General features: G+C 33.2%; 3 protein-coding genes across 4 annotated transcripts; 2 read left to right on the forward strand and 1 right to left on the reverse strand.

Annotated features, from left to right (window-relative positions):
- Positions 1 to 2,538: 2,538 nt before the first annotated feature.
- Positions 2,539 to 4,884, forward strand: LOC120200930 (peptidyl-prolyl cis-trans isomerase FKBP15-1-like). Its single transcript, XM_039201650.1, has 6 exons — positions 2,539 to 2,680; positions 2,846 to 2,895; positions 3,344 to 3,403; positions 3,920 to 4,013; positions 4,149 to 4,253; positions 4,769 to 4,884. Exons 1-6 carry the CDS (start codon positions 2,614 to 2,616, stop codon positions 4,867 to 4,869), a joined length of 477 nt encoding a protein of 158 aa, XP_039057581.1. The 5' UTR covers positions 2,539 to 2,613; the 3' UTR covers positions 4,870 to 4,884.
- Positions 4,885 to 5,595: 711 nt separating this feature from the next.
- Positions 5,596 to 6,908, reverse strand: LOC120200947 (transcription factor bHLH62-like). Its single transcript, XM_039201656.1, has 5 exons — positions 6,335 to 6,908; positions 6,192 to 6,257; positions 6,013 to 6,081; positions 5,873 to 5,923; positions 5,596 to 5,781 (listed from the first exon to the last, which is right to left on the reverse strand). The coding sequence occupies exons 1-5, from the start codon at positions 6,617 to 6,619 to the stop codon at positions 5,770 to 5,772; spliced, it is 483 nt and encodes a 160-aa protein (XP_039057587.1). The 5' UTR covers positions 6,620 to 6,908; the 3' UTR covers positions 5,596 to 5,769.
- A 4,346-nt stretch (positions 6,909 to 11,254) lies between these two features.
- LOC120200961 (U-box domain-containing protein 9-like) lies at positions 11,255 to 13,557 on the forward strand. 2 transcript variants are annotated; one of them, XM_039201667.1, is made up of 3 exons: positions 11,718 to 11,838; positions 11,923 to 11,996; positions 12,316 to 13,557. In XM_039201667.1, exon 3 carries the CDS (start codon positions 12,430 to 12,432, stop codon positions 13,399 to 13,401), a length of 972 nt encoding a protein of 323 aa, XP_039057598.1. In that variant the 5' UTR covers positions 11,718 to 11,838; positions 11,923 to 11,996; positions 12,316 to 12,429; the 3' UTR covers positions 13,402 to 13,557. The 2 variants fall into 2 exon arrangements, with proteins under 2 accessions (XP_039057597.1, XP_039057598.1); XM_039201666.1 differs by lacking the exon at positions 11,923 to 11,996 and having other exon boundaries at positions 11,255 to 11,838.
- The last annotated feature ends 11,203 nt before the right edge of the window (positions 13,558 to 24,760 follow it).

The raw sequence follows: 24,760 nt of genomic DNA on the forward strand, positions 1-24,760 counted from the left end.
TTTCAGCTGCTCAGCCGTCTATCACACCATTAACCGTTCAAGCCAAATATCGTCGTCGCTAAACATCCATCAAACAACCCTATAGTGACCGAGAGCCCGTCTATCAGTCCATCAACAGAAAAATAAAGAAAAAAATAATGAAAAAATCAAAACAAGGACAAGAGATCCCGAGGAAAATCGGGTCTACAAATCTAGGGCACTCAAGCCCTATTTCCTCGGGTAGCAAACAACTCTATCAACAACCATTAATCGCCAAGCTAGGGGGATAAAATAAAGGCAGAGACATTCGGATTTAGGGGGAGGTGGTTAGCATAAAATAAAAAAAACACAAGAAATCCGAGAGAAAGATACCAGATTCGAACCAAAAAGAAAAAAAAGAGATTGGAAACACCCTTACCTAGATCGTCAGCCTCCGTTCGTTGAGTCAGGGACCCCTTTCATTTTCGAAGGTAAGGTTGTTTGGATCTAGTTGTGGGGGGCTCAGTGCTTTGGGTTCTCGTGTGAGGGGAAGAGGGTAAAAGAAATAAAAAATAGGGTTTAGGGATACTTGTAACCCCGTGGCCATCGTTTTACGGTTGTCGGGGCTTTGGGTTTATTTTCCTCGATGGAGAGAGGGTATCACGAAGAGAGGATGATAGGGAGAGAAAAGGATTGAGAATTAGAGAAAGGGGTCGACTGAAAGGAGGTAAAATGATTTTAAGGTTTTAAAATAACCCTTAAGGGGGTTATATCTCAGACGTCAAACGACGTCGTTCTGAGACAAGGGAGGGTCGAACGCTGGGTTAAAGGGAATAATGACAGTATGGGTCCTCGTAACTTCTTCCGGGTTTTGTTATTTTCTGGGTTAAATCACAGTTTAATCCTTTTAATTCTGTAACATTTGTAATTTGATCATTCTAATGGAAGTTTATCTTTTCATTTTGGGCTCTATGTCTGTCTAGTATTTTATTTTAGTCCTATTTGTTCTATATTATATTTGTTTATTTGTTTAGCTTTTTGGCTTCTAATCTTGTATTCCTTTCATTTTAGTCATCAGATGGAATTTTTACATAATTTACTTTAAGCTTTGAATTCAGTTACACCTACATTTTGGTCACTATTATGTATTTTGTATTAAACCATGAATTTTACATGTATGTTTTATTTTTATTCTATTTTAGTCCTTTATAAGTTATGGGTTCTTTCATTTACAGTACCTATAGTGTGTAATATTTTTGATCTTGGCTATGATTGGTTTTTCATTACTGTTTAACCCTTCAAATTTCTATTAATCATATTTTGGTCCCTTAAATGCTTATTTTTGGTATTTTATTTCGGTTTGTAATGTTTGTTGTTTTTTATTCTAGTCCTTTATGCTATCAAGTATGGTTAATTTATATCTTAAGCATATCATATTTGTATACATATCTATTTTAGTCCAACCTTGGTAACTGTGTTATACATGTACATATTTATTTATGTATTTTAATTTATGTTTTTTTATTTTGGTTCCTTTACATATTTTAACATATATTTATTTCAAGTTATTAATTTGCACTCCCCTATTTGTCATTGTTAGAATAATTTCATGAATGTATTTGTAGAACGGATGTAGAAAGTATCACTTGATCGAAGTGGTACAATCTAATACGACGTTCAAACTAAATGGAACTAAATAAATCAATTTTTAGTTTGTTAATTGTTAATTCATTTTATTTTACATTGAACAATGCAAGTTATGTATTTTATTTTTTGCAATTGTCAATTTACAATTTATATTCGATATGCATCTTTCATAATTGACAATAGAATATCCTTTAACAATGAAAAATAGTTGAAATAGCTTTCCCGACGGAGGATTGCAAATTTCAAGATTTTTCATTGAGTTAAAGAATTTTCTTTAAATAGTTAATTCCAAGCAAATTAATTAACTTTAATAAATGGATCGCATTTTAACTTTATATTTGATTCACCATTTCTACCATTACGACAATATATAAGCGACATAGTATCAATTTTGGGCGTTGTGGGATGCTCACCCTTCCCCACGCGTAATCGACTCCCGAACCTGTTTTAAATGAATCTTTGTAAACGCATACCATTTTTGTCTTATAAAATAATTTTTCTTGATTTTTTTTAAAAAGACTTTTTTAGGTATTCGACCTACCTAAGCCAAAGGTCGATGGCGACTCCATTTTAACTCTTATCCAATTTCATCCAAATTAATCCAAAATCCTCAAATTTTCCAAATAAAAATCATAATCGTTTTTAAAATAATATTTAATTGTTTTACAAAAAAATGGTTATGATCATTTAAAAATTTTCAATTAATGATAAATTTACATGTTAGAGAAACACTTGCAATTGGGTTATCAATTTGGTTCGGACCTATTAAAGTATAAAGATTAAATCAAATTTTCATCATTGTATTGGGACTAAAACTAGAATTAGATCATTTACGAAACTTGCAATTGGATATCTTAAATGGCCCTAACCTAACTTCAAGGCCCCGAATGGAGTCCAAGAAGAAAGACCGTTTTAGCCCATAACTCGGAGTTCTGTCAATAAAAATCCAAACGTTAAAATTCTACAGTCCGAAGAGGGTTTTAGAGCGAAGAGAAAACTAAATTAAAAATGAGGTTCGGCCGCGCGTTGAAGATTGCTCCGATTACGCTTCTTCTGCTGATCATTTTCACATTTGGTGAGTTTTCAAACCAAATCCAATTTTAGCTCATTCGTTATACATACCGTCTCGTTGTTTCCAGATCTGATCAATTTTGCGAAACTCATTTTGTGTTTCAATTTAATCTATTTATGTTACTGACGTTTGATTATCGGTTTCTTCATTATTCGCTTCAATTATCAGCGAGTGCCAAGAAGTCAGGCGATGTGACCGAGCTACAGATCGGGGTCAAGGTATGTCTTTAAATACGTTTGAACAGTTCTCTGTAAGTGCTTTATTTAGTGATTTAATCTGAGGTAAATAGAAAGGTTTAAAACGTGTCTCTCATTAGCTTTAATTTGCTGTTTTGATGTGAAGAAATTTATGATCTTGTTGTTAATTGTTCCTTTTTTTTATATATTATATAAATTCAATCTTCATTACTAGCATTGTCTTTCATGGCTGCTTATTGTGAGCATGAGTCTGTTACTTTGTTTATGAAATCACAAAAAAAAAAATGAAGCGTTTTAAACTCTTAGGCTGCTTTTTACCTTATAATTTGGTAACTGTATGATTAATTCCTAACCTTGCCTTTCCATGTTTGTTTGTTCATATTATCAGAAATTGTTTCAATTTTTCATTCTCGTTGTTTTTGTTGCTTGCTATCTTATTATCTCTTTTACTTTTGTACTTTTCTCTCAGCATAAACCCAAACCATGTGAATTTCAAGCTCACAAAGGTGATAGAATCAAAGTACACTATCAGGCATGTTTGGTTCGGCTGGATGTTTAATTTTTGTACTAAAATTGGTTGACCCTTAAACGAAGTGACGAATATTTGATTGTGGGATTTTTCCCCTGAAATTTGAGAAATGTATTCAATCATTCTTTTAGATTTTTGAATTTCATAATAACAAATGAACTAAACATTCTTGAGGTTGCTATATGTCAACTGATTTCAACATCTCAAACTTGTTCCTTTTGTTGGATTTTGAAAATAGGAGTTGGGTTTAGTAATTTTCTATTTATATTTCAGAACAACGGGCCATCGACTTGTATACTTTTGTGGGCATTATGTATTTTGTCTGGATCTGTCGTTTGATTTTGCTGTTTTTTCTTTCTTTCAATTTTTAAGTCATTTATTTATTTTCACTGGTCACTGGCTGTGTATGGATTTGTGAATTTCTTTTGTTATGAATATAGTGCCATCAAAACTTTTATGGTTAGAAACTTACAATTAATTGTTCTCTTGGTTTACATATATTGCCATCCCCTTTTGCGGGGGAAACTAACTGATGAAACTGTTTTCGATTCGAGTTTCGAAATGGGTGACCCAATTGAGTTTGAACTTGGTAGTGGTCTAGTAATCAAAGGTTTGTTCCCCCTAGCAACCACTTGCATCCTTCTGCTAAGATCCTGACGATGACTAATTCACTTTTATGGCTGGATTGTTGGTTATTATACGAATGGAGTTGATTGATTCTTGAAGAAAAAAATGCTCTTTGCAGGATGGGACCAAGGACTACTGGGGATGTGCGTCGGTGAAAAGCGGAAGTTGAAAATTCCTGCAAAGCTTGGTTATGGTGAACTTGGTTCACCACCTAAAATACCTGGTAATTCCTATGCGACTTTTGTTATTTTAATGTTAATGAGAACTACTTAAATTCCCCAAGTTGCTATTGATAGTCAACTGTCCACTGCCTATCTAATTGGATGACTGATGTTATTAAGCAAAACATCAATACATAATTGCATTAAAAAATCATGGCATAATACCAAAATTAGCTTTAGAATAATCACTTTGGTTTCTTTTTAAAGCACTTTAACCGTTTTATTTTTGGTTAAAATAGCTCTTTCTGGATGAAAACTGTGGCACATGCCACGTCAACACTTAAATACACTTGGCATATGCCACCTCTGTATTTAAGCACAGTGAATCAGTGATATATGCTACACTAGTAATTACGCAGGTGTGGAAATGCACATCATTATTTTATCATATGTGAATGTGCTACTTCAATAATAAGTGTTAGACCGTTGGTCAACTAACAATTTCCATTAAAAAAAAGAGGTCATTTTGACTAAATTGCTTGAAAATTGAAACGATGTGGTTTTGCCAAAATTACAGGCGGGGCAACACTGATATTTGAAACAGAGCTTATTGCAGTCAATGGGAAGCCATCAAGCGGAGGAGAAACAAACACAAGTGAAGATGGCTATAATAATTGATAATAGTCTCCGGTTAGATCAGCTTTATCTTTAGCTACGTTTGTCTTCCTTTTAAAAATGCTAGCGATGGTAAAACCTCACTAAGGTTTCTGGCTGGGATTTAGAAAACATATCATGCTTGCCGGTTCATAAGCTAAACCATTTTCATCATATGATACTTTGTTGCAGAAACTATTTCTTTTTGGGTAAACTAATGGGTAAATTTGTAACTCAACTAATGGGATTTGTTTTTTATTTGTTGTTAGCCGTTATCTCATTGGCGGGAATATGACATGCCAATTTATAAAATTGGTATTCCTCCGTCTCATAATTTGTCTTATATTGACTATGTACATAGTTTTAGATATATGTTTGACCAAGAGAAATGACAGTTATCCTTAAAATGTGATTGATAATTTAATTGATTTGTATTGATAGGTGTAAACGAGTGGAACATATAAGGATAAAAAAGAACATAAGTATTTGTTGACTTTTTTTATAGGACATTTTCAATAAAATAATTTTAAAAACTAAAAGAGACATTTAGTGAGATAAGAGAGTATAATAATAGATTAACCTTTAGCGTTTAAAAAAACATATGTTTAATCACTTAATTTTCAATGTATTTTTATTTTAATAATTCTATAAAAGTTTTAGATTAATTTAATTTTAAGCTTTGGAATTATACTCTCTTAAATCATTAATTCCTCAACGTCAACACCAATATGTAAAATCTTCACCATAAAATACACATCAATAATCAACGAGCTGTTACGTGCTTTGAAATTGCGATCAACACGAAATACTGTCTTCAAACCAGGACCATTGTCCATCATTACAAACATTTCCATGTAGTTCAGTGTTTTGCTGCCCAGAAAAGGCTGATGCCGAAGAATCTATTGGACGTGCCGAAGTGTTGCTTTATTGAAAAATCTGAAGATAACCCAGAAAAAAAAACAATGAATCCCAAATGATATTCAAACATTGTTCTGCGTGGGAATTAAATATAAAAGCTTCGACTTACGTCGTTAGAATCCATCCCGGTGCTCACTGAAGCTAGTTTCATAGAGAGCAACTGTCCGCCAAAAAGGAGATTATCACAACCATTGTTGTTCCTAAAGAATTCTTAATTAACACAATGCTTATCGCTAAATAATAATGTACCTCAACTTGACTCTGCAATGATTGAATGTAGTTTATAATTTCGTCCAGCACCAGTGCTTTCCCGATGATCTGCAATTTGGAAAGGAAAACCCATCATTATATATGGATAAGGTATGGTTGTAACATATAATTTTTTTTTTTCATAACCAATGAATATGACAAGGGCTTTTAGAAATTACCTTACTGCAACCAGGGACCAGATTTTGCAGAATCTTCATTCTCGCACTGATTTTCTCTCTGCGAACCTGATCAAGTGAGAAATACAGAATTATAGAGAGCCGTTAATAATGCAACGAAAAACCCAGTGAATATATATGCTTACTCTTTCAGCTAAACTATGGCTGTCAGTGGCTTCACCCCTTCTTGCTCTAACATGAATATAGTCCTTTGGAGGTTCAGGATGCTTCTTGATATTGTTGTCGTTGCTTTCCGTTGACTTGCATCGTTTCTGGGTTGCCGGAGTTTCCTTCATTTTGGCTTCGGATACCTCCTTTCTTTTCCTTGAAACGGCGGATTCCTCGCGAAAACTGGTCAGCTCCGACATATCCCGTGATGGAGAATTCGATTTCGAGATATGGGAATTTAATGTTGCGGGAGAAGACGTCATTGAACTCAGTTCTGAGTCGAACTGTAAACCGTAATCCGTTGATATTTCCCGGCATGGATCGAGGAAACAATCTCGGAAGCAATTCAGCTCAGTGTCGTGAATTCCATGGAAGAAGAGATGGAGTACCAAGCTGAGATTGGTTCAAAGAGCAATGGCGGTGAGAGTGGAGGGATCGCTGCATTCAGGAAAAACTGGTCGTCCATTGACGAAGAAAATCCAGGGAAATGTAGGGATTTCGACAACAGAAAGTGCTGAAAACTTTTGATATTTTAACTTAGGATTCTTTGTTTTTCCGAAGGTCAACTTTGAGTGGAAATGCAATTGTTGGGTTGTTTAAATAGAAGAGGAGACGGTAACATAATAGGTTTAGTGAAGAAATGCTGAGAAAAAGATAAAATAAATAATCCAATTATTATAACAGCAAGAATACTAACAAAATTAGAACACTTTTGCAAGTACCAAAAGCTGTATTTTGTTTGTTCGGATTTTAACGGAGGAATATCTACCAGAATTAAATTTAATTTCAAAAGGAAGAGTTGCATGGCTGACCCGGCATATATTCGCTTGACTATTGGTTATTGGTCTCTTTCTTTGAACATTGTTATGCTTTCCTTTTTTATATTTAGGGAAAACTCTCTAAATAGTCATCCAATATTTCAGGTGGTTGTATTTTGATCATTGAACTTTTAAAATTTATAATCATTTTTAATTCACTTTCATTATAATCATTGTTGATTTTTCGTCAGCTTCTTTTCGTCGTCATCGACATTTATTCGATCGTTATCATCATTAAACACAACACCTCCCATACTCGAGAGCTTCATCATCATTCCGTCCAAGTCTCGAACAAATCAAGATACTCTCTCCACTCAAAATGAAACGACACTTCGTACTCTTATCACCGTTATTCAAAGAATTCAAGGACAAAAAAAAGGTTACAGAGGCCTCTTAATGACTTCATATTTCTCACCATAAAGAATCCTTCTAAAATTACTTTAAAAAAACGAACCAGAATATGATGGGTTCTGAATTTTATAATATTCTATGTTTATGTTCTCTTTTCAAGTTTCCCTCGTTAAGTAGCTTCGAAAATCTTTGAGAATTTGCACTCTTCGTTACACTGCTATTTCAAATACTGTCTTATGTTGAAGAAATAGAGGGAGTTACAACTAATATTGTGTCGATTTAAATTAGCAAGAGCTTTTTTAATCTCGGACCCTAGGAGACATCTTCTAATAACAATGGACGGAAGTGACTATAATGAGAATGAATTAAAAAATTTTGCAACAAAAATACAAACACGAAAAATTTAATGACTAAAGGAAAGCATCAAAATCAGTGGAGTTTTTGCCAACCTCATTTATGATAATCACTTTATACAATAAATAAGAAAGAAAGCCGTAATCATCGCCCCAATATTTATTCCGAAATGTTCCATTTGAGTTTCGCTCCAATAAATAGTGGTCTTGAGGCATGGCTGACCGGGCATCTTCCACAGTGCTGTCAAAATCAAGCCCTCTTAATGTTCTGTGCTTTGTTTACACGTTTCGTCAATCGGTCAAGCTTTACCCATTTTTTAGTATTTGGACTTTGGCCCAAACTTCTAATGTAACTGTAAATACGGGCTTTTAGACAGAGGCAGATTTGGGCAAAATTAATCCAACAGGTCAGGCGGGAAACAAATTGGCCAATTAAACCATCCCAAAATTAATTTAAGATCTACTGTAAATGTTAAGGCCGAGGAAACTCATCATGTTCACATGAAGAGTTTGTCCAAATAATATTTTTTATTTAAATTCATCAAATTGATGTGATAAATTTTGAAAAAAATAATTTTATTAGAATTTGTCATGTTAGAGTGAGAAATTCTAATAAAAAATATATTTTATTAAAATTCATCATTCCCACTTAATGAGTTACAAGTGTCACTGTAAAAATTCCGTTGATCTCAAATTAATTTTGAGATGGCTTAATGGGCCATTTTTTTTATCTACCTGACCTAGTGGGCCAATTTTACCGACATGGTTGGGTCAATCACTTTATTCTAAAGCACTACCCATTTAAATTTAGGTCGTTCAGCACGAAATTGAAATACTTGTCAGTAACGAATGTAAGATTTTCAGTAAAGTACACAAATGGTTCCTCGATTATAGGGTGTTGTTTTATTAAGTCTTCTGACTATTAAAAGTTACAAAGTGGTCATTTGACTATAGAGTGTTACTTTGTTGAGACATTTAACTATTACAAGTTACAAAATGGTCACTCGACTATTCATTATGTTCCAAACTTGTATTTTTTCGTTCAAAAATTGATGGTATTCTAAGTTGAACGTTAACCTCCTAAATGTGATATGATAAAATTCGATCTTAGAATCTCAAACGACTATCATATTCTAGTTAGGGTGAGCAAAACTCGACTCAACTCGAAAAACTGAATATTTTGACTCAAAAAAACTCAACTCGAAAAAAAAATTTCAAGTTCAAATTGGGTTGTGAAATGCAACTTAAATAACTCGAACTTTTTAGTAATTAGTGAATTTATTTTTAAGTTGGAGTCGAGTCATTGGACTTTGTATAATATATGTATATCACATATGAAAAAAATGAAGATATATATTTGTATTGTATATATGGTTATAGAAAGTCATATAAATTGGAATCAAATAATATTTTAATGTTGTAAATATTTAAAATTAAATTAAAATAGAAACTCGAAAAATCGACTAGACTCGACTTGAAAAAATTTGAAGTCAACTCCGAGTTGTAAAATAGGACTCGTCAACTCGAATAACTCAAAATTTTTTGACTCGATCTCGATCGAACGCTTACTCCTAATTCCAGTATCATGCTAACATCCATCTTAGTCAATCGTCAATTTTTTAACAAAAAAGGATGACTTTGGGAATATAATGAACAGTTGGGTGACAATTTTATAACTTTTAGTAGTTAAGATACTTAATAAAGCAACACTCCATAGTTGGAGGATAATTTTGTAACTTTGAATAGTCGAAGGATTTAGTAAAGCAGTTCCTATAATTGGGGATCATTTATGTACTTTATCTAAGATTTTATATTAAAGTTGAATTTATAAAATTTTAGAGAGTAAATAAACTATATGATAAAAAATATAAAAACAAAATCAAAATTATATAAGAAATTAATTTTCAAGGCGATTATCCCCTGAACCCTTCCTCATTCCATCCTAACACTAATCCTATGTATATTCCCCCTAGTATAAAAATAGAACCCTACATTTTGTACAGTTAAAAGCCATTGCTTAATCCCTCCAATATAGCAAAACCATTGCTTAATCCCTCCAAAAGTGATTGAATTATAAACTAATACAACAATAGGATTACAATTTAACCCTCTACAAACTTATAATTCAATTTCCACCGATAACAAAATTAGTATAATAAAAAACCCTATTATGTGCCATTTCAAAAGTTCAATTTAATAATAGTAATTTTGATCATAATATATGCATATGATGCATCATTGAGTACATGATCCCATAAAAAATATACAACACTATTTAATTATTCAAACAGGTAATGATAGCTTATATTAATTAATGATGGATACATAAATAAGTCGTCAAACTTGCCTTATTAATCGATTCAAGCTTAGGGTTATTTAAAAAACCAAAAGAGATTATAAATGACGAATGATTAAGTATTGATAACCAATAAAATTAACACTTCCTAATCCCTTTCTACGGCATTTAATTAAGAATCTAAACTACTTTAATATCAGCATTCTTTTTGTGTGTGAAAGATGTTATTATTTTGATATACTATTTAAATGTTAAAATTATTTTTAAAATTATAATTAAGTTAAAATAACGTGTAAATATTGAGGAAAAAACTATTACCTATTTAAATGTTAAAATTAATTTTAAAATTATAATTAAGTTAAAATAACGTGTAAATATTGAGGAAAAAACTATTACCATACAAATTATTAATTACCACGTCTTCATCTTTTAAAAATTTAAAATGATTCATTTTGTAACTTTTAATTAATCGAATTATTATTTTGTAGCTTTTTATAGCCAAATGATCAAACTAAAACTTATCTTATAGTCAAGGGACTATCTACATAGTTTACCATTTGCAGAAAAAGAACAGTAAAAAATCCCGCGAAATAAAAGCAGACACTTACGTGGCGAAATCTCAATTAAATGCAAACAAAGGCCAAAAAATACATCCACCATAAAAAGAAATACGGTAAATTACAGTTTTCATCACCGAACTTTAATTTCTGTCCCATTCTGATTAATAAATTTTAAAAGTTTTCAATTTCTCACTGAACTTAATACATTATATTTTCTTGGTCACTGAAATTTACTCTTCTACTATTTTAGTCACTCTACCGTTAAATAGTTAACGACGTTAAAAACGACCACGTTTAAAAAATAAAATTTTCACCAAAACGACATCGTTTTGCATCTATATAACTAGTTATTTTAACGATGTTAGCTATTTAATGATTAAGTGATAAAAAGTTAATGTATTAAGTTTAATGAGAAAATTTAAAAACTTTAAAGTATAATTAGTGAAATAGGAAAGAGTAAAATTAAGTTACCAAATTTATAATTTACCCGAATTATTAATAAAAAAACAAAGTAAAAATACTGATAAATATTGAATGAGGTGAGAAGAACCAAGAAGAAGAAGATAGCAAAAAGTATTAGCTTGTCGTTGTTGTAAACTTGTAGTTGTTTTTTTCAATATATATATACATATATATCGCAGTTCGGTAATGTGAAATTCAGAATAGAGAAAAAATAGATTAAAAATAAGAGAATGAAACAGAGTATTCTCATTCTCTGTTGTTGTTTAGTCCATCGATAATAGTTGAAGGGATTTGGGTTTTTTTATTGGGTTGTTTGGGGTCGGAAAGAATCTGATGGCGAAGACGGGGGTGTCGAGTTCCATTCCGACGGTGAGGGCGAGAGCGGTGGAATTGAAGAAAGAATTACAGAGACTTGTTAGGACAATCGTCGACGACGATGATTACAGCATCCACGCCGTCGATCAAGCTAAGGATGCTCTTTGTGCCTTGAGAGAGCTAATCAAGCTAAGGATGCGTGCCTCGCTCAATAAACGGTCGACGGCGACCTTGAAGTTACATGAAGCGGTGTCGTGTCCTGAAGAGTTTAAATGTCCTCTTTCTAATGAGCTTATGAGAGATCCTGTTATTTTATCTTCTGGTCAGGTAATGAAGATTGCGTTTTGGGGCATTTTGATTTGCTATTCTCTTCGTCTTTTAATGAGAAATTCTGATGTTTTCGTGATGAAGATTGTTAATTTGTTTTGCTGTTTGGCGATAAAGAAAATGTGGGTGTACGAGAATGATTTTAAGTTAAGATTTTGGCATCTTTTTTTAGTGCATTTCGGTTTCAATAAGAATTTCATGACCATTTAAGAGTGAAGAATAGTTAAAATTGAATATGTGAAAATATTACTGATTTGAAACTTGAATGATTTGGGAAAGTAAATGAAATTTGCTTCAACTTAAATTATAGCAAATGGATAAATTGCATAATATCTTTTATGATCAATTCTTCTTAGTAGGATGCTTTAGTTTGATGTTCATGGATCCAAGTTCATATGTTGGATTGGTTGTTTAGTTTATGTTAAAACATGGATGTGTGGATTTTGGTTCTTGATTTGGTTTCATTTGGATTTGCAGACATATGACAGACCCTTTATCCAGAAATGGCTGAATGCAGGCAATAGGACTTGCCCTAAAACCCAGCAAGTTCTTTCTCACAAGGTCCTCACTCCCAATCACCTGATCAGGGAGATGATATTGCACTGGTGCAAGAGTCGGGGGATCGAATTACCGACCCCTGCGCAGTGCGGTAGAGAGGATGGCATTACCGAAGTGGAGCGCGACCGTTTCTCTTCTTTGCTCAACATGTTGTCTGCTGCGCTTCCTGAACAGAAGGAAGCTGCAAAGGAGCTTCGTTTGTTGACAAAAAAGATGCCTTCATTCCGGGCTCTTTTTGGCGACTCAGTGGACGCCATAAATAAGCTGCTCATCCCACTCTCAGCGAGCAAATCTCAGAGCAGTGTTCACCCTGATCTTCAAGAAGATGTGATCACGACACTCTTGAACCTTTCGATCCATGACAGCAATAAGAAGCTCGTTGCCGAAACTCCAATGGTTATTCCCCTTCTTATGGAAGCACTAAGATCTGGAACTATTCAAACAAGGAGCAATGCAGCAGCAGCCCTTTTCACTCTTTCGGCTCTTGATTCGAACAAGGCACTAATTGGTAAATCCGGTGTCGTCAAGCCTCTCATTGTCCTTCTAGACGAGGGTCATCCATTAGCAATGAAAGATGTTGCTTCTGCAATATTTAACCTATGCATACTCCATGAGAATAAGGCAAGAGCTGTGACGGATGGTGCAATAAGGGTCATTTTAAAAAAGATTACGGATGGTGTTCATGTTGATGAATTATTGTCTACCCTTGCAATGCTTTCGACCCATCAGAGGGCTGTTGAAGAAATGGGGGAGCTTGGAGCCGTTCCTTGCTTGCTTCGTATCATAAGGGTGAGCAACTGTGAACGGAATAAGGAAAATTGCATCGCAGTCCTTCACACCGTCTGTCTTAATGATCGAACCAGGTGGAAAGTGCTTAAGGAAGAAGAGATTGCTTATGGAACAATATCGAAGCTTGCTCGAGACGGAACATCTAGAGCCAAGAGAAAGGCTAATAGAATTCTCGAGAGGCTAAGAAGGACCATTAATATTACTCATACCGCATGAAGACATTACTCGATGCAACATCACCAAGTGCATCATTTGTAAATTCCATTTCCCACACCCGGTCACGGGTGCCTCTTATCATCAATCCGATTATGTAAATTCTTGTCCCTCATCGGAGTTCTTAATCTGAGGTTTAACTGTTAGCCGCTATTAATAAAACGCCTTGTGCAAGCGAGCTTATGTTTATAAGATGTTCTGTGTGTTTGGTTTTTACAGGTAACAGAGTATCGGCCCTCTTTTTACTTGTTTTCCATTGCATCCACACATGCTCTTATTCGAATGCCAGTCATGCACTAGATTCTCGTTTATTTTCTTTAGATGCCAATAATTATTGCACAATTCACGTGCCCTTTTTCATCATCTTCTTGAAATTTACTTGCCATTATAGTTTTTTTTAACTCTTTTCCTAGTTGTACTTCATCCTTCCTTCTTGGATTTATGCTTGAAAGATTTGACCTTCTAACTTCTGCATGCATTGTCTTTAGTTTCTTCCGCATCCTATTCACCGTACGACGTAGACAACTGGCTCCATCACTCGTCCTCCGACGAACGAGGACAGCCGATTTTTGTATCAGAAGATGAGAACAAAAAGTTGAATGAGTGGTCCTTAAAAGGAGGTAATAAGGAACGGGAAGAATGTGTCCATATTGAATAGTTTGGTGATTTCTGGTGTTGTGTTCCACCCCCAAAGTCTTCAATGCCAATTGTGACTGCCCTAAGATACCTACTAAAGTCAAGTCCTTGTCTTTATTCGAATGTTTGAAGATCGAGTTTCGTTAAAACCCGGGTTTACGATAGCGACATAAAAATGATTATACGCAGTGACAAATTCATAAATATTTTTTAAGGTATACATATATATTAATAATAAAAAAAATTATAAGGGTGGGCATAGGAAAGACACCTTCAGTAAAATAAACAACTAAAACTAACATAAAGAAATTCAGATTCTTAGATGCGCATGTGCCCACCCTGGGATCCATATACATCTGCCACTTATTATACAAACCGGAACCGGACCGTGCCTCGAGTTCATTTCATAATGCATGGTGATGGTGGAAGTATAGAAAGGTCGTTAATGTTGCATCTGGCAAATCGAACAAATTTAACCAAAATGGGTCTACCATTTGAGATAGCTCGTAACCTTGCTTATGTTGAACGCGCATGCTTTGTCTGCCCGATTCTCTAACAGCCTGTAGTCTCCACATGGGGCGATTTGTGACCAAGTGTCATTTATACTAATATAATATATTAATTCCATTCAATTTATATGTTTGGTAATAAGTGGTCCCTTTTTTTTCTTCCAAATATTATAGTTTAGTTATTTTTTTATAACAACCGATATACTGATGCACTTATCCTCAAAATTTATATACACTAAAATTGATTCTAATTCAAAAGAATTTATTAAATTTAATATTCTATATTTAAAATTTGTATAAATTATTTATTCTTTTTAAGAAATTTTATGTTATTTTTGGTATAGTAATAATTTAACAATAATTTATTATATTATTAAGGTAAAATATAATTATTCAATGATGTTTTAATCTGATGGACTAACTTAGCTTGATAATATGATTAAAAAATATTAAATTTCGTTAAATTATTTCAAGTTCAAATTAAACTAATATATATATATATATAATTATTAAAAGTAAAATTGTTACTATACCCACTCGTTTTAGACACGTTTTTCAATTTTAATGATGAAAAAGTTGTTTATAATAATATTTTAATTTAGTGTTTAAAATTATAATGTATGGTTAGAGTGTGAATTATTGGTATTGATGTGGTAAGATAAAAATGGACAATAAAGTTGGTACATGTGCTTCTTTTCTTTACGTTTTGGAACTTACTATGAAAGATAGTCTACTGATGTCGGGATTTATTGGAGAATATAAATATCCCCATAATTGTAACAAACAAAATCATGTGTATTGAAAACAACCCATTGAAGTGACCTACTATTTTAATAAGAAAAAGAGTGAATTAGAATGGATATGGGATTTTCTCACCCATACCACATAAATGCAAATTCTATAAGAGAAGATTTTGTAATCACAATCCCTTGATTAGGGGATTTAGGAGATTGTATTCGATATAGGCTATCGATGTACTTAGATTTTAACCGTTCATTGAGGGAAGCTTCCACTATAAATAAAGGTATATTCTTTCATTTGTACTCACTTTTTCATTTTTAGAAATCAAATAGCATTCTCTCAAAGTTTCTCTTGTTTTGCTTTTGTGCTATTTCTCTTGTTCTTTGCTTCCGTTGAGAATCTAAGCATCTTTGCTTGGGTTGTTTTTAGGTTGACTTAGCCGCAATCATAGAGAAGACGATTAAGGCCTTACGTTCGAAGCGTTGAAGTTCCAAGGGCGTGACAAGTATATATATATATATCCAAATTCGTAAACGCAAGTCGAAAACCATAATTATCTAACTTTGTATTATTTTTTCCTTGTTCTTTGGTTGTCCTTTGTCATGCTTAATTTGATTTGACTTGCGTCACACACCTGACTTTGGTAGGTAAGTCCCTCAGTGGTATTTTTTGCATACATAAGGGGCTTAAACTCTATACCTATTTAAACGATATCAAGCTACTTACCACTTAAATCAACCATATTGATTGTATTATTAATTACTATCCCTAAACCTAACAAATATATCAAGCATTTCAATAATATAGTTTTAATTAAGTCACATATTAATATAGAAAAGGCATTTTAAGAATCTGTAAAGCGACCTCAGTGATTAAAAGAAATGCTATTATCTCTATAGGTCTTGGGTTCAAGCAATTGAGTTTGTAAGATTTATTTGCATTATCAATAATTAAAAAATTATAAACACACATTATCTAATAATTACCCTAACCTAATGAAAAAATACATTTTAAAAAAATGGCCGGAAATTAGGACGTTGATTTCTGGCTTTAAAGCCCACCTCTATGCCAACTTAAACACTTAAGCTTGAACGAAAGGCACTGCCATTATTGAATGCGGTTCCCAAATTCAGTCTGCTTAGATATAAGGACAATATAGGCCCAACCAGATATTATTAAGGTGGCCTAGCTAAATCACCGAAATTCACACATGCTTCCCATTTCATATGAATGATGAAAGCATTTGAATAATTATTCTTTGTCTAAAATGTTTATAAAAAGTAGCATGCACCATTACTGAAATTTTCGTTTGCACTTATCGGCCAAACTAAGAAACTGAAATGAATAGATTATTCTTGATAGAAATAAATGAGTCACAATGGTTATAGACGATTTATTCTTTTTGATTTGTATAAGGAGTTGTAATTGGTGATTAAGTGACCATTAGTTGATAAAAGAGGAATTATTGAAGAAAAAGATTCAATATCTCTCTCAATCTTAATCTAGAGATCTTGTAACGATCATTAGTATCGATTTCATATGTATGGTATGATGATTATTCATATAATAACAGGATAGGTGAACTTATTTGATGTGATATTGTAATACCTCAAATGTCAGGCCAATGACTTTATTGAAAATATTTAAATTTTTAGGACTTAATTAATAAATGGTAAAGTATAAGAAAATAAATTAGAAATTATTTGGTTAAGACTAATTTCTAAGAATGAAAGAATGAAAGGGGTATTTTGGTCCTTTGAGGGGAAATAAATTATGATATTAAAGTAAAGGGGAAAAGGGAGAGTGTTAATACCTTGGTTATTTTATGCTTTTTTCCCGTTTTTCACGTGGCCTTCTCTATAGATAAGGTAAACTTCATCAAAATAGTTTTTCCTTTAGATTATGGATTGTTTTTGCAACCTTAAGTGATATGTAAGCTTAAGGAAGGGTTAAATAAGATTAAAACTAGGAGAAGGAGGAAATATTTTAGATTTAAGAAAATGTGTTTTTGAATAATATGTTAGAAAATGAGTTTTTATTGATGTTTATTAGTATATTTGACTTGTCCAAGTAGTAAATAAGAGATTAGAAGCATTGGATGGGATTAAAAACATGTTAAGAAAAGTGATATGATTCTTAGATGGAAATGTTCTTGAGAGATTTTAGATGTTTTACGAAGCTAAATGAAGGAAAGTTAGCAGGGAAAAGTAAATAAGAGTTTAATAGTATTGTTGAGGGTAAACATAAGGAAATTTGACCAAATTTGGGTAAGAATCGGGCTGAAAAATGAAAAATCTGGGTACGGGTATCGGTACTGATAGAACAGTACCGATACTATAGGTTTAAATGGGTAGAAATATGTTGAACAATACTGATACTAATGTAATTAGTATCGATACTGATAGGGCATCGATACCAAAAAGGAAGGTATTGATACCATGGATTACATAATGCCAAAATGGTATCGATATTAAAAGGGAGTATCGGTACCACAATATAGAAGTATCGATACCATGGTAGGGGCACCGATACTATTGAGCCATGAATTTTAAGATGGGTTGAGATTGTTATAGAAAATTTAATAATAGTACTTTTGAGTATTGTTAAAGTATAAATGTTAGGGAATATACTAACAATTGGTATGATATGTGTCTTTAATGGATGTTTGAGTCAAGCAAGAAAAAGGGAAAAGACAAAGTTGCCGAGTAGTTGGACATCACTACATCATATCAGGTGAGTGCATACAATGTAATTATATGGGTTGAGGGAGACTCACAATAAGTCCACCTCAAATATTTAAATTAATGTATGTTTTACTTTATATTATATATGTTTATAATGGGTGTGGAACTGATATTATGAATGATTTTTAGAGCAAGAACTATTTTAAATAAAAGATTAATTGTCTAGCTGTGCATTTGACATAAAAGTGTCAATTATGCCAGTTAGATGAAAGGTTAAATACCTTTGAGTAAAATATTAATTGCCTAGCTGTGCATTTGACATAAAGGTGTTCATTATGCCAGTTAGATGAAAGGTTAAATACCTTTGAGTAAAAGATTAATTGCCTAGCTGTGCATTTGACAGAAAGATATCAATTATGCCAGTTAGATGAAAGGTTAAATACCTTTGAGTAAAAAATTAATTGTCTAGCTGTGCATTTGACAGAAAAGTGTCAATTATGCCAGTTAGATGAAAAACTAAATGGCTTTGAGTTAAAGATTAAATGGCTAGTTGTGTAATTGGCAGAAAGGTGTCAATCATGCAAGTTAGATGAAAGGCTAAATGCCTTTGAGTAAAAGATTAATTGCCTAGCTGTGTATTTGACAAAAATGTGTCAATTATGCTAGTTAGATGAAAGGATAAATGCCTTTGAGTTAAAGATTAAATGCCTAGTTGTGCAATTGACATAAATGTGTCAATCATGCAAGTTAGATGAAAGCCTAAATGCCTTTGGGAATGCTTAACAGTGCATTTTGACATAAACGATGTCATTTATTGATTTGAATAAAAGGATTGTAAAGGAATCCCATAAAGTAGACAATTTATCATGGTTTTGATAGTCAGGATATACTTATGAATAAGTTGTAATTCTTTTACAAGGTTATGCATCACTAAGTAAATACTTAACGTGTGTTGATTTCACGAGTATGTAACAATCAAAGATTTGCTGAGTAAGGAGTTCAACAACAACTTTTATCAATTAAATGTTGACTCGTCAGTAACATTTGGATAATCGTATTCATTTTGAAAACTTAGCTGACATGTAATTAACCTTAAGAAAATATTTTGTAATGTATTCAAAGTGATAGTCAAGTAATATGCTTCTATGAATGTTATATTATTGTGTGGTTTTAAAATTTGAAACAAAATTTTATAGGTTTTTAAATGAAAAAATGTTTTAAAATGTGATGTGACATCTGTATCTTGTGTACGGAAAAGTATACGGGAGATAGGTGTTACTTTTATTGGTATTAGCGCTATAAGTTTAGCCGATTCTTGGCCGAAACTGAGTTCATTTGAAATAAGTAAAAGAGATTACATGCCACTAAGATTGTCAAGGTTATTGATATGATGTCATTAAAGTGTAATTGATGACAATCGTTACTAACTATAATATTATTATTATGCATGTTCTAATAGATGTCACAATCCTCAAACTCGCGTAGAGTGGGGGAACAAGATACGAGAGAAGGAACTGGTAGCGAACGTTATGAGGCTAATAGTGAACTACCGGTTCCATTTGAGAATGCTAGTGTGCCTGCATATCAAGGGATGACAGTAACAGAGTTTGGAGCTTTTATGCAAGCTCTCGATGCTATATTGACCCGTTTTCAACCTCTTCCCCCTCTCCCTGCTCCTCCAGTACCGAGGATGTTGATCCCAAAAGAGCTGAAGAGTTTAGGAGCTCCCAAATTTTGTGGAGAAAAGGAGGAAGGCCCTATGGAGGCTGATTTATGGCTGAATGATTTAATGATAATGCTTGAAAGTCTTCACTGCTCAGATTCAGAGAAGTTGGGTGGAGCTGTATCATTGTTAAGGGGATCAGGTCGAGTGTGGTGGTTAAATACTATAATGTATGCACCACCTAAATAATTGAACTAGAAGTTTTTCTGGGAAGAATTTAACAATAAGTATATTGGTGAGCAGTTCAGTCGAGCGATGCTAATGAAGTTTTTTAATTTGAAACAAGGCGACCGAGTAGTAAATGAGTACGAGGCTGAGTATAATAAGTTGATCCATTTTGTTACTGAGGTGGTTCCCAATGACAAGGCCTATCGTGATTGGTTTATTAAGGGAAAATGCCAAAGTTGAAAGAAATGATGTTGGCTTTGAGTTTGCCTAGCTTGAAAGAAGTTATAAACTGAGCCAAAGCTATCGAAAGAGCTCAAGCGGAGACATTAGCAGCGAAAAAGAATTTATATACGGGGAAAATGGTTGGAACACCTTTAACTCCCCGTTATGTTAAGAGAGGCAAGGACTCGAGTTCTAGATATACTGACAAAGAGGGTTTTACTGTAACTTCACAGAAAACTAAACAGTCTTAATCAATTGTTACTAGCTTGGGTAGAGTAGTTGGAGAAAGAAATGCATGTCAGATATGTGGTAGAGCACACCGGGGAGTATGCAGACTTATTAGTGGAGCTTGTTTCCAATGTGGCGAGACTGATCACTTTTTCGAAACTGTCCAAAGAGATTTGGGGACCATTCGGCGCAATCTGAAAGATCTGTGGCAGCCTCTAATAGAAGCAGAGGAAGGGGTAGATCCAGGGGATAATCTGAATCAATGCAATGACAAGAGACTCGGGAAGTTGCCATAATTTATAACATTAAAACCAATGAGGATTGGGATGACCTGGAGATCATAACAGGTACATTCCATCTTTTTAATGAGCCTATATTTGTATTAGTTGACCATGGTTCTAAACATTCTTACATAAGTACAAAGTTGGTTAGAGCTAGAGGAATTCCTTTAGAACCAATCTTTAGTGAAATGATAGTGGCAAATCCTATGGGTCACAATGCGAGAGTAAAGCGGGTGTGTAGAAAATGCCCAATAAAAATCCAAGGGATTTTGTTTCCGGCAAACTTAATGGAGTTGCCTTTCGATGAGTTTGAAATTATTTTGGGTATGGACTGGTTGTCTCCTCATTATGGATGGGTTGATTGTCTCCAGAAGCGATTATTTTTTAAAGTTGCGGAAGGCTCAGAAATTATAGTGATCGACGAAAAAGTGAAATCACCATCCAATATGATATCAACCATGACTGCAAAGAAAATGATGTCAAAGGGGTGTATAGCTTTTCTAGATAATGTGGTAAATACTCGAGTGCCAGAGGTGAGATTAAATGATATTTCAATGGTTAAGGAATTTCTAGAGGAATTATCGGGGTTATCTCCAGATCGTGAAGTGGAATTTAGGATTGAGGTTTACCCGAGTACCGAACCTGTTTCTATGGCCCCATATTGAATGGCTCCAACAGAGTTAAGAGAATTAAAGCCCAGTTGCAAGAGTTACTTGATTAGGGATTTATCAGACCCAGTGTTTCTCCATAGAGAGCACTGATACTATTTGTGAAAAAGAATGATGGGTCTATGCAGTTATGTATTGATTATCGTTAGTTGAATAAAGTAACGATAAAGAACAAGTATCCTCTTTCGAGGATTGATGATTTGTTTGATCAACTGAAAGGTACATCGGTGTTTTCTAAGATAGACCTGAGGTCGGGGTACCACCAATTAAAGATCGAAAAGGAGTATGTTTCCAAGATAGCTTTTCGGACTCGGTACAGACACTATGAGTTCGTGGTAATGCCATTTGGACTCACTAATGCTCCTACAACATTTATAGACTTGATGAACTGAGTATTCTAACCTTACTTAGATTAATTTGTGGTGGTATTCATAGACGATATTTTGGTGTATTCAAAGTCAAGAGAGGACCATGCTGACCATCTTAGGGTGGCTCTTCAGATACATCGAGAGAAGAAGCTGTATGCCAAATTGTCCAAGTGCAAATTTTGGTTATCTGAGATTTCTTTCCTTGGTCATATAGTCTCCGCAGAAGGTATAAGAGTAGATCCTAAAAAGATCCAAGCCATTGTAGATTGACAACCCCCAAAGAATGTTACTGACGTTAGAAGTTTCTTGGGGCTTACTAGTTATTATAGACAGTTCATGAAGAATTTCTCAATGTTAGCTTTACCACTAACTAAGTTTTTCGAAAAGATGTGCCTTTTGTTTGGTCGGAGAAATGCAAATAAAGTTTTGAATTGCTAAAGAGAACAGTAACAGAGGCTCCAATGCTTGTGCAACCCGAGTCAGGTAAAGATTATGTCTTTTTCAGTAATGCATCCCATAATAGACTGGGATGTGTGTTGATGCAAGAAGTGAAAGTTGTGGCATATGCCTCAACACAGCAGAAGAATCATAAGGTAAAAGAAGCTACTTGGGAAAGAGATGAGAGCATGAGGAAGCAGTTTCCACACCTCATTGTTCCAAGCACTTCATTAAATTTGAGGACGAATTTTCTTAAGGGGAGAATTGTAATACCCCAAATATCAGGCCAGTGACTTTATTGAAAAGATTTAAATTTCGAGGATTCAATTAATAAATGGTAAAGTATAAGAAAATAAATTAAAAATTATTTGGTTAAGACTAATTTCTAAGAATGAAAGAATGAAAGAATAAAAGGGGTATTTTGGTCCTTTGAGGGGGAAATGAATTATGGTATTAAAGTAAAAGGGAAAAGGGAGAGTGTTAATACCTTGGTTATTTTCTTCTTCTTTCCCGTTTTTCATGTGGTATTCTCTTTAGATAAGGTAAGCTTCATCAAAATAGTTTTCCCTTTAGATTATGTGTTGTTTTTGCAACCTTAAGTGATATATAAGTTTAAGGAAGGTTTAAATAAGATTAAAACTAGGAGATGGATGAAATATTTTAGATTTAAGAAAATGATTTTTTGAATGATATGTTAGAAAATGAGTTTTTATTGATGTTTATTAGTATATTTGACTTGTCCAAGAAGTAAATAAGAAGAAATTAGAAGCATTGGATGAGATTAAAAACATGTTAGGAAAAGTGGTATGATTCTTAGATGGAAATGTTCTTGGGAGATTTTAGATGTTTTACGAAGCTAAATGAAGGGAAATTAGTAGGGAAAAGTAAATAAGAGTTTAATAGTATTATTGAGGGTAAACATAAGGAAATTTGACCAAATTTAGGTAAGAATCGGACTGAAAAATGAAAAATCTGGGTATGGGTATCAGCATTGATAGAACAATACTGATACTATAGGTTTAAATGGGTAGAAATATGGTGAACAATACTAGTACTAATGTAATTAGTATCGATACTGACAGGGTATCAATACCAAAAAGGAAGGTATTGATACCATGGATTACAGAATGCCAAAATGGTATCGATACTGTAAGGGAGTATCGGTACCACAATATAGAAGTATCAATACCATGGTAGAGGTACCGATACTATTGAGCCAGGAATTTAAAGATGGGTTGAGATTGTTATAGAAAATTTAATAATAGTACTTTTGAGTATTGTTAAAGTATAAATGTTAGGAAATATACTAACAATTGGTGTAACACCCCCAACCCGTACCAGACCCGGATACAAGTCTAAAGTGTCACATTGACTTTTCAAACTGTTTTCTTTTACAAAATATCTGACCATTCAAGTTTACATTGGAAATTGAATAACTTATATTAAATACAATCATATAGTTTTACAAAACTGATCAGAGCGTATTCCACTAAATCTTAATTTACATGCTAACTAAAATCAATATTATAAAATAATTATGATTAAATTCTTTTCTGATCTGATTCTTAGGAAGGAGAAGCTGACTTGTCTTGCCTGTCTTCGATCCCTTTTCATCTTCTCGGAACCTAGTGAAACACTCACACGCTAAGTCATTGACTTAGTGAGGCATAAAAAAATGTATACTGAAAACTTAATTACTTAACAATACAAAACATTTAATATCATCATGTCATACCACTCATATAATATTACATATAACAAAATACAGACATACACATATGTTATCCTTATCATCATCAATAATCTTATCATTTCCATTAATTAATCTTATTTATCATATAATCTTATACTTATTATTTATACAAAGCATATAATACATTGCATAAAAAACACACATAACATCACATACACTTTATTTATACTATGTTTTTTAATAGCCCATATACACTTCTGAGAACTAAAGATATGTGAGTACATAGAGGTTGTGCACATATGCTGTCACCACAGTTCGTACAAATTTTCCACTAGGGGCATATAGAATTTTGTCCTGAAGGACCACATAGATGTCCCGAAGGACCACTCCTTAAGGAACACATATATATTCCAAATATGTGTCCTGAAGAACCGTGTATGTGTTTGAAAGGATTACATATATATCCTGAAGGACCACATAGAACCTTCAACTCTTGGCATGCCAACTATACCCCTAGCTCTCTTATCACGTAATATGGGCATGATCATTTATGATAGTTCATATCACTTATTTAACATAAACATATTCACATGCACATGTAATCACGTAGCTTATTTTCGCGTAGCTTATGTCACATATTCATATCACATAAACATGTAAACTCATAGCTTCTTATCATGTAGATCAAATAACATTCTCGTAGCTCATTTTCATATATTACATATCACATAAACTTATATTCACATAGTTCATAATTACATATCTTATTTTCTTCGTCACATAATCACATAGATCAATGTTTTTGAACTTATTTAACTTTCTTATATTATTACATAGGTATGTAATCTCATACGGTCACTTAAGTCATTATTATATAACACATATCAAGTGAATTCACATCACATAACATGTAATACATACAAGGCGTATTCACACAGTACAAATTATAATCATTATTCTACTCATGCAATCATATATTAAAATGTCAGAAATTGACTTGTCG

Source organism: Hibiscus syriacus, unplaced genomic scaffold (assembly GCF_006381635.1).
Source record: "Hibiscus syriacus cultivar Baekdansim isolate YM2019G1 unplaced genomic scaffold, ASM638163v2 tig00006666_pilon, whole genome shotgun sequence".
Lineage (NCBI taxonomy): Eukaryota > Viridiplantae > Streptophyta > Magnoliopsida > Malvales > Malvaceae > Hibiscus > Hibiscus syriacus.